Here is a 10,649-nt window from a genome sequence, read left to right as displayed (position 1 = left end):
TTTAATGCACGAGATATTGGCAGAGGTTTGATTCGGTTAGATACATAAGCTCTTCCTGCATAGTGTTATGCTTCGTGATAGGATGTTGCTATAGGAAATGAATGATTCACTTTCTGCAGCTGTCCAGGCCTCACTGGCACGGACTATAGATGGATTACATACCGGGACTCGGAGGTCAACTTTAGGGCAGGGGATGTAGAACTGTAGCTTGCTGGGATATATATATATATATATATATATATATATATATATATATATATATATATAGATATATCCCATGCTGGGATATATATAGTAAATAAATCAATAATAACACACCAGAAAAATTCCACTTCACGACCGGTTTCGTCCTTTTGGGACTCATCAGGCGAAGGTAGGAACCGAACCCCCGGATTTTGTGTCGCAAACCGAAGTCCGTACCAATCGACCAAAGTGATTCTACTGGTGTGTTAAAGCGTATATATTGGCTTTGTATAACTGTGACTGAGGGCGTATTACCCAAGTGTTATGATTGCACAGAGTGCACCCCTGGGTATGACAATTCACACAGAATAACCACTCTTTGTAGGCAAGCCAATTAAGCCGTAAATAAGAAATGAATGTGTAGCAAGTGGTATAACAGATATATAGTAAATAAATAAAGAATAACACACCAGAAAATTCCACTTCACGACCGGTTTCGTCCTTTTGGGACAGAATGTCCTTTTGGGAAAGAATGGTTATTCTGTGTAAATTGTCAGATTCAAAGCACCAGTGGTACGAACTTCGGTTTGTGGAATTCAAATCAAATCAAATAGTAGAGATTACACTGAAATGAGACATTGGCTTTCATCGGTTAATTAGAATGAGTGACTTGATGGTTCCCCCATATGGACTATTAATTAACATTAATGGACTATTAATTAATGATCCATGGGAGAGGACAGAAGCGGTCTGTCTCTAAAGATACAACAAGAATTCATCATCACTATACCAATTATAAAGTGACAGCCTTGGCGTACCAACGAGGAATCCCCCAGCCTGATGCTCCACCCCCGTCTCCTACGATCATTCCAAACTAAAGTTGCTTTAGAGCAGCAGGAGCGGCGGAGTCGGTAGGGTGGAGGGGTGGGGGAAAACTGTCTTGTGGCCACCAGTTTTTGGAAATCCTCAAACGTAAATAACGTAAACAAAAACAGCCTCTTTTTGTTAATGAAAAGTACCTTTTTCCCTATATTTGTAATAAACTACCGCACTCTTGATATTTAAAATATGATCTTGTTGAAAATTTGACAACATAGTACTTTAAAAGTGTTTTAACGAAACATAAAACAAGCACTGGGAATTTGCGATGCAGAGAGGGTCAATTTTGTGGGTTCTTTTGGAGGGGATTTTGTGGTCTGCTCACTCACATGAAAGTCGCATGTTCCACTGCCTTTAGAAATATGTGCCCCCTCCCCAACCAACAATCCCCAACCCCACCACCACTATCACCCCCCTACCCACCCACACACCTTTATCATTGCACACTCTTACGTCGCCCCCGATTTAGAGAAATAGGAATGTTGAGGAATTGTTTAAAGCAACTGTGATTATCGAAGCCAAATAATGCTTTCACTTTAAACTTGACTTTGAGCTTCTGTTTTCTACTCAAATTTCGATATTTAAAAGCAAAACAAACATGAACGAAGAATGGTTTTCATGAAAATATGATTACTTTTTACAAACACTTCCGTTTTCGGGTCATTTTACGAATTCAAAGGAACGTCTATAGGTGTTTTTCCCATTATTAAAATGTGATACATTTGTTATTCAAGTATATTATTACCTGAGAATAGATGAGTTGATATGACTTTTCTGCTGCCCAGGCTGTTTCCTCTTTTATAATTGTCCTTAAACCAAGTACTTCCCTTTGTAAGAGAAGTACTAACTACAAAACATTTCCTTAACCCTGGGAGTGTTTGAAATAAGCATATTACCTACATTTTGGTTTCTTCGAAAAGTTTCTCATCAGCTTTTATCGGTGAAAGATTGTAGACCATTCTAAGTAGCATATATTGTATCGACAAATTCATCTTCCATTATAAAAGTGGACATATGGTTAACTTTAGATAAAGCTTGAACTAAAAACACGCCAAAAATATGGGTTTTCTAACTGAGACGGTGGTACTGTTGTGCATTTTTGCGACTTTTTTCGCAATGTCCCTCGCCGAGAATGACTTTAACCAGATATCGAACGAGATTCAAATCAAGAATTTACTGAAGGAATTGAAGGTAAGATTTCTAATATATTAATTCTCTATGACGTCATAATTGGTAGAGTATTTTGATCACTAAATGAAATGCTATGCATATTCTATAAACCTTTGTCCAGTTTTATAATATAAAAGTAAGACATTGTAATTAACGTTATAAAAAAATAAGAAACGTTTTTCAAATACAAAAATGTAATAAATTCGCTTAAATATTTTAACAAGAGTACAATGAAGCTTTAATAAAACAATATATTATTTGATAGAATTAAATACATGTTTTTTGTTTTTTAACTCGTAGGAAATGCAAGCTCAACTTATACAACGTGACAACGTTACACGAGAAAAATTAGCGGCGCTAACAGGGACGTATGACTTGAACAATTATCGCAAGAAACGAAATGCAGACGCTAATTCAACCAGTACGTACTTGACTTAAACATGTTAATAAAGTATTAAACAAGTATATTTTTAAGTTTTCATTTTTGGAAATTAGCATACATAACTACATGAAAATATGTTTGCCTTTATTCCTTCTTAGGTGCTTGGCTATAATATGCAAATTTATAAATAGGCAGCCATTGAGGAATACTTGTTATTTTTTTATTATTTTTATTTTTTATTATTTAGTTACATCCAAAATTTTAGTTGTAACACCTTAAAGAAACAAAGATATATATCAAATAACTCCAGCATTATACACAAATTTCGAGAAGTTATCGAAAAAAATTTAATTGGCAGAAAACTTGTCATCATGCATACATACATTTGCATAATTTGCACGAAACTGCGACGACGCGTCTATCTACTGAACATTATGGCCGAGGAGATGCAACTTAATTTTTCACCCATTTACGTCACTCATATATCAGGTTTACACTGACTAATCCTCATTTGTTTGTTGCTATAATGTTACAATCTTAGGGAGAAATTTGTACCCAAACACTTTCAGGTAATATTATTATTATTATATCTTTTCCAGCGATCAACGAAGTAGCGATTTGTTATTGGAACCAATGCTCCAATCAACTGGACATTCTCGTTCCTGGTACTCCAGGCATGGCCGGAAGCGACGGAATGCCAGGAATACCGGGTGAGATTGGTCCAAAGGGCGACAAAGGCTTCCCTGGTCCTCGAGGCTACCCAGGACAGAGGGGAGATAGTACCACTATTAGAGGACCCAAAGGGCAAAAGGGAGACCGCGGAAAACAAGGAGACGCTGGGCTCTCTGGATTTCCTGGAATGCGAGGTTCAAGAGGTACGAAGTCATATTGCATTATTTTTGTTTTCTCTCGCAAGCCTGCCGTCTTATATATGAGCCATAGCTAATGTTAGATCTTATTTAATTCTTCGTGCAAATTCCGGCCCAAACCTTCAGATTTCTGATGACAAATGGTGTGTATATAGTTACTTCTATATTAAATGCAATTATCGTACATGCAGCGTACGGCATATTGCAGTAATCAATTTAACACAGATACAAAGCACAGAACTGTTTGTCATGATAAAGAACGATTTTTTTTTGTCCATAATGATATGCCCGTATACCATTCATCCACTCCCGTGCATACTGTTACCCTTCCCCCCGACCGACCGACCGACCAACCCCCACCCGCACCCACCTAACCCACCCCTTCAGCGTCCCTATCTTGTGTCTAACAAGTTGTTGCTGTCCTCCAACCCAGATTTCCTGGCTACAGGCTGGCATAATTATTTTGGTAATAAGGAAGGATCTGTTGAAACAATAAATGCCCAAAAAACTGGCGATATAGTTCTGGTGCGTATTCTAGTGTGTTTCCATAGGGACTGGGTTCATGGGGAATATGGCATTTCCACCTTGCAAAATTTCCGATTTGAAGTTTTCATCATTATTGTTATTATTATTATTAATATTATTATTATTATTATTATTATTATTATTATTATTATTATTATTATTATTATTATTATTATTATTATTATTATTATTATTATTATTATTATTATTGAGATACTAACAGAGTTTAAACAAGCTTCTGGTCTGAAGATCAACTTCGAAAAGTCTAACATTCTTCCTATCGGCGATAATAATGAGAATGGTAATGGTCAGAGTGCTTATAATATTCCCTTTACAGATGGTCCTATTAAGGTTCTTGGTATTACACTTACGAATAATAGAAGTGACCTCTTTCCCTTAAACTATTTGCCAAAACTTTCACGTTTGAAAAGTGTCCTAAATATGTGGTCTCCTCGTGATCTGACTCCCTATGGTAAAATTGTTATCATAAAGAGTTTTGCTCTGTCACAACTTGTTTTCCTCTTCTCTGTTCTGCCTAACCCTCCAGAATCATTTTTAAAGGAACTAAATAGTTTACTGTTTAACTTTATTTGGAGAGGAAAGGGCGACAAAATAAAGAGGAAAATTTTAATGCAGCCACAGGAAGAAGGCGGCTTGAATATGATTAACGTGCATGATTTCATGAAAAGTATGAAAATCACTTGGATTAAAAGATATACAGATCATAATTTTGGCCATTGGAAAGTCCTTTTCGACTATTTTTTGAAAAGCGTTGGTAAGGATTTTCTTTTTAGCTGTAATTTCAAGGGAAATGATATTTTTAACAAGGTTAAACACGAGTTTCTTCGCAACTGCTGTTGTGCTTGGAGCGATCTCACCTTTGAAACCCCGGTGGCGAATTACGGTGATCAGATTATCTGGAACAACAGTTTTATCAAGATTAATAATGAAGTAGTTTGGTACAGGAAGTGTTTTAATTCAAATGTGCTTTATGTCCGGGATTTTTATGACATGTCTGGCAGGCCTCTATCGTATACTGCTTTTATTGCTAAATTTAATTGTCCAAGCTTCCCCTTTACTAAGCTGAATGGGATTATACATTCTATTCCACGTACGTGGGTACCATCCAGATATTCATTGCAGCTGCCGAAGCAACCATGTAGTCAGCAGGTTATGTTAGCGCAACTATATGGTACTACTAAGATTTGTCAATATGCTTATAATAAATTTAACAGCCGTTGTATTGAGCAACCACGTGGTTGTTTAAAATGGGACAATGATTTTAAAGGCACCACTTTAAACTGGAGTGAAATTTTTGGTTCTTGTAGCAAGATTAGAGATACTAAATTAAGAAGCTTTCAGTACAAGTTTATCCATCGTATCATTACTACAAATAGTTTTCTTAGTAAAATTAACATTATTGACGACCCAAGTTGCAGTTTTTTTGGCGAGTCTACTGAAACTTTAGACCACCTTTACTGGCGCTGTAGCGCAGTTGGAGATATTTGGAACAAAATATATCTTGAAATCTTTAATTCAAAAGTTGAAGTTGAGTACGAACACGTGTGTTTTGGTTATGATTACGAGAAAAAAATGAAATGGTATAGCCTGACAATGTTTTATACCAAATATTATATTTACCTTTGCAGAATTAACAAAAGCGTTCCAAGTTATGATATTTTCAAGCATAAGCTTTCATTTTTCTTGAGTGTTGAAATGTATATACTTATCAATAACAAAAAGCACAAAGAAATTAAACTGCTAAGGGATTCTTTGCATTATTGATAAAGGAAATGTCCTTTTGGTGTCATAAAGCGATTTTTTTCTTTCTTTTCAACTTAATATGTTGTGCAGAAGAGATGGATGCAAATAAAAATTTCAAAAAAAAAAAAAAAAATTATTATTATTATTATTATTATTATTATTATTATTATTATCACTTTGAAATCATCATTTTTTTTACAATGTTATGCGTTTCGCGTAACTGATCATACTCTTGATTATTTCACAGGACTCAAGGGTCTTCCGGGTGCACGTGACGTTATCATTATAAAGGCAGTATATACTCGATGGGGAAGCAAGCATTGTCACCGTGGTGCACAACTTGTATATTCAGGTATGTGTTGTACTTATAACACTCAATTATTATACACACCTTCAATTTCATGGGTTATGCCTCACAGTTTGTTGAAGTTTGCCTACCTTTCTTTTCCTCTTCCGGGAAAGGGGGTAGGGCTGATAATGCTTTGCATACAGACACTGGCGGATCCAGGGCCTTTGTTTGGGAGGGGCCAAAGTGGCATTAGAGTGATATGGGGGAGGGGTCTAAGGGGTGCCCCCTCCCCTTTGGAAAATTTTCTATTGCTGAATGCCCTCAGATGCAATTTGGTGCGACAAAAGTGTACAATGGTGATGTTAATTTACTTCTAAAAAAAATGTTTCCCAGGTGTAATTTTCTAAAATATTTATAAAACAAAGTTGGGATCATCTTTCTCAAGAAATTTTATTTCTGATAGGTTATAAATTTCTTACAACCAGCCTGTAACTGCAAAATGGTGTTAAACTGTTAAATCCTCATGCTCATACATTTACATAGCTCCCAACTCTTGAGAAGGCAAATGCTGGTCCATGCCACGAATCAGGCGCGGCGGAACAGAAAAATTATTGGGGGGGGGGGGGGCTAATGTGTGGAGACTATCTAAGCGGAGCGCCACCATCGGTTGGCGCGGATCGTACAAGAAAATTTTGGGTTTTTTCAAACCACCAGATGGCCGGAAACGGCACTTCCCGAGTGTTTAATGCTGCGAATACCTAGCCCTAAAATATGGGTCTCAAGCCTGCAATTTCTCAGATTGCACCTAAAAGTCTGTAAAAACATTGTAATTTGTATGTTCGATGGTGTTTTAAGAGAGTAGCTATTCCTCGTAGTGTACTCGCAATGACGTTTTGAGTGTAGTAAGGGCAGTGGCGGAGCTAGGGGTATTGGTCGGGGGGGGGGGCAAGAATGGTCTGTAGGGGCGCTTTCGACACTATCTAAGCGGAGCGCCACTACAAGTCGGCGCGGAGCGTACAGAAAATTTTTGAGAAAAGATACTCCCTAGATTGCAGGAAATGACCCTTCCGGGCCTTGCTAATTTGCAGATTAACGGAGAATAAAAAGGTGTCGTCGCCATTTTGTCGGAAAATTACACCAACAGAATATGACAAATGTCAATAGGTATATGAGAGCGCAATAAAATAGTCAATAATCGCGAATAAGTAAAAAGTAGTGAAAAGCTGAAAAGGGCGCCAGCAGTCCATTTGAGTCCGTCGGGGGGGGGGGGGCATCCGCCCCTGACTGTTTCCACTGCTTCACTGCTTCCACTTTTCACGGGGCGTGAAGACGCGGTTGGGGTGACAATGTGGTCTATAGCCAGGGGACAGGCCGAGGGTCCCCCAGCAATTACTAAAATTATTACACCTATATATATAGTATACGTGTGCATCGGACAGATCGACAAGTATGCATTGAAAAATGGGCAGATGCACCCCTCAACTTTTCAGTGGGGGGGCTGAGCCCCCCAAAGCCCCCCCGGTTCCACCGCCACGCCCACGAATCGCCGTCCTGGGGGAGGGGTATAAGGGGAGGGGTGTCCCCCTCCCCTTTTGAATTTTTTGGAATCCTGGTGATGCCTACATGTAAAATGGTGGCACTTAGAAAGGTTTTGTCACCCAAAATTTTCTGAGAAATATGCATTTTTTTGTGTGTAACATCAATAAATTGAATAGTAGGTGATAATTCATTCTTTCCCGTGGCATGAAAATGTTCGCTGCTCGCCCCAATGAAAAGAAATATAGGCTAATTTGAGGTTCAAATGATGCTGTAAAGGAGGTTTTATACTCTATTATGCTAAATGCTAAAGAAATGATGGTTGCTAAGTCAAAATTTGATGCTATTCCTCTCGATTTTTTTAATTTCCAATCATATGATTTAGCGGATGTTCGGAAACACTTTTTGGCTCACCTTTGGGGGGGGCATGGCCCCCCTTGGCCCCCCCCCTTGGATCCGCCAGTGCATACAGAAGGGAAGATCTGGGGAACAATAAATGGCATGAACGAGTATTAAACTGTGATTCAAGTATATATATATATATATATATATATATATATATATATATATATATATATATATATATATATATACAATAAACATCCTCATAAGAAACAAACGAGTTTTTGCGATTTTTGTATCATTATTTAAAACAGGATATGCAGGTGGATCGGCCTACAATGTGGAGGGAGGAGGTGTTAACTACCTATGTCTACCGAGGGATCCCCAATACAGTAATAGTAATTCTCAAACAAGCAGTTGGCGTGGACGCGTATATGGATCTGAGTATGAAATAGTCAGTTTCCCGCCTTTCTCTGGGAAGGATGATGGCGATGTTGCATGTGCCGTCTGCTCAGTTACAGGTCGAAGTGCAGTGTTGATGCAACCTGCTCGTAGCACCTGCCCGCATAACTGGCAGCGTGAGTACCACGGTTTTCTAATGGCAGCTGCTCACCTGTATTACCGATCGGAATGGGTTTGTGTGGACCGTTCGGCTACTCTTACGTCATCTTCGTCTACGAGTAACTCCGATGGCGCCCTCTTTTACCCAGTAGAGGTTAGAAGTTCTAGTTCGTCAACAGGTCTGCCACCTAGCACATACACTAATGGCAATGAACTTACCTGTGTTGTCTGTACTCAATAAAAAAACAACAACAACAACAACAGATGAGATGAAACAGAAGAATCCATTACTCATAAGACTGGCGTCTGACTGGAAATTATAAATAATCATTGTGTTTAAGGCAGAATGTGATGTTTGATACCAAACTATTGATTTGGATAAGTTCCCCCTAATACTCCCCAATCGAGTAATAAGCTAGATTGAAGCCGATTCCTGTCTTACAGAATACCACACATTTGTAGTCTATATATGTGTGTTATCTTCTGAAGACAACCGTGCTCCCTGGTCTTATAGTTTCTATGTTAATGCATGTTGCCGCAGCTGCTGGTTATTTCCATGGAAGCCCTCTACTAAGTAACATAGTTGTTAGTCTTCATGTGTAGGACATGCTCAATATCACAATAAACATAGCAATTAACACTAAAACTATGTTCAATCCTATAATGCTTGTTTTTTTTTTTTTAGTTTTTCGTACCTTCTATTCCTCTCTTTTTTTCCTCTCCCTATAAATATTTATTGGTGGAAATGATGTTCAACTCGAAAAACTTGGGATATTGCTTTAAGAAAAGCAAAATGGAGGACAAATTTAGAAATCTGCATCCAATTTTTCACGCATAAATTAATCAAGCTATAGAGCTGGATCCTACAATGTGTAATTCAATAGAAATATTGTTCTATCTATACCAATTGCATAAGGAGAATAAGTTGTTTTGACAAGATTCACTTCCTACCATTGAGTAGTTCCATGCAGAGATCGGTACGGTCTTATCCAACAGATGTAGAAAATATTGGTGCCAATCTCGCTCCCCCAAAAGTAAGACCTAAGCGTCAACCCCCCCCCCACCCCCACCCCCATATAAATAATAAGGGCGGTCTGCGTGGAAGTGTCCTTACAATGTGTGCGTGTGGGGAGGGGAAGTCGGGGTGAGGAGGGTAGACAGGGTTACATAGTATCATCCATTCAATGAAAGAAACTTCTTCCCTTCCCGAATGAAACGTGATAGAGACATGCATGTTATTCGTATTTCGCGTGTCCCAGTCAAACATTTACGAAATATTAGAGAAACTACCATCGCCCACCCAATTTTCCACACTTTCCAATTTTCATACACCACACCTCCTCCACCTACCCCCCCCCCCCTACCCCGGCCCACCACAACCACTACTCACAATATATGAAACAGCTGGTTATTGTCCTTGCACGTCTTCCTTTTCCTTGTGGAGGCATATTTGTTATTACTGTAGAAGCTCGTCAATTTATTATGACACATCTGAGTTTACCGAAGTCTGAGTCACGAGCAAAATAAAACTGTTAGCAAACTGCTGATCCACTAAAGAGCCTGTGTAAGAGAATGTGTCAAAGAGGGGCCGACGTCCCCCCCCCCTCTATCACCCCTCTTCCCGTAGCTCTACAGTTTATCTCCTACCTCTCCTCTTCCCCCTGTTGGTTTCTTTCTTCTCTCCATTCCTAGTCAACTAATCCTCTTACATATTTCTCTTTTGTGTTCACCCTGCTCATAAATGAACCTGTCTGTATTCTCTGCTTGTATCTGTCTCTTGTAGTTTCTGTTACTTGTCATTCAGCCTCTGAAGAAGATCCTGCGAGGATCGAAACGTCAGGTCATCTTACTTTTACACCAAGCAAATAAAGTTGAATTTGACATTAAAATCTATAACCTCTGATGGATTTGTTTTCATCATACTTTAATTACTGAACAGTACGTCGCAGTAACAGAGGTAATAATCACAAATTTGTGATGCATGTCTATATAATTTAACTTAACGTGTGTCACATGACTGTGTCTCCTGACTTTAACTGAAACTTCATATGTTGTTCTACGTCATATACACGGAACTATGTAGTGAGCCTCGAAAAAGCAGAATACTATAGTGATTCCAGACATTGGCGTCACAGGAATTCAATGTTGG

At 38.5% G+C, this 10,649-nt stretch overlaps 1 protein-coding gene across 1 annotated transcript; it reads left to right on the top strand.

The window, feature by feature from the left end:
* Window positions 1–1,881: 1,881 nt before the first annotated feature.
* On the top strand, window positions 1,882–9,572 carry LOC139969142 (uncharacterized). The gene is made up of 5 exons (XM_071973970.1): window positions 1,882–2,253; window positions 2,533–2,653; window positions 3,214–3,489; window positions 6,020–6,124; window positions 8,254–9,572. The coding sequence occupies exons 1-5, from the start codon at window positions 2,122–2,124 to the stop codon at window positions 8,739–8,741; spliced, it is 1,122 nt and encodes a 373-aa protein (XP_071830071.1). The 5' UTR covers window positions 1,882–2,121; the 3' UTR covers window positions 8,742–9,572.
* The last annotated feature ends 1,077 nt before the right edge of the window (window positions 9,573–10,649 follow it).

Source organism: Apostichopus japonicus, chromosome 6 (genome assembly GCF_037975245.1).
Source record: "Apostichopus japonicus isolate 1M-3 chromosome 6, ASM3797524v1, whole genome shotgun sequence".
NCBI lineage: Eukaryota > Metazoa > Echinodermata > Holothuroidea > Aspidochirotida > Stichopodidae > Apostichopus > Apostichopus japonicus.
This window is presented reverse-complemented; position numbering and strand designations above follow the sequence as displayed.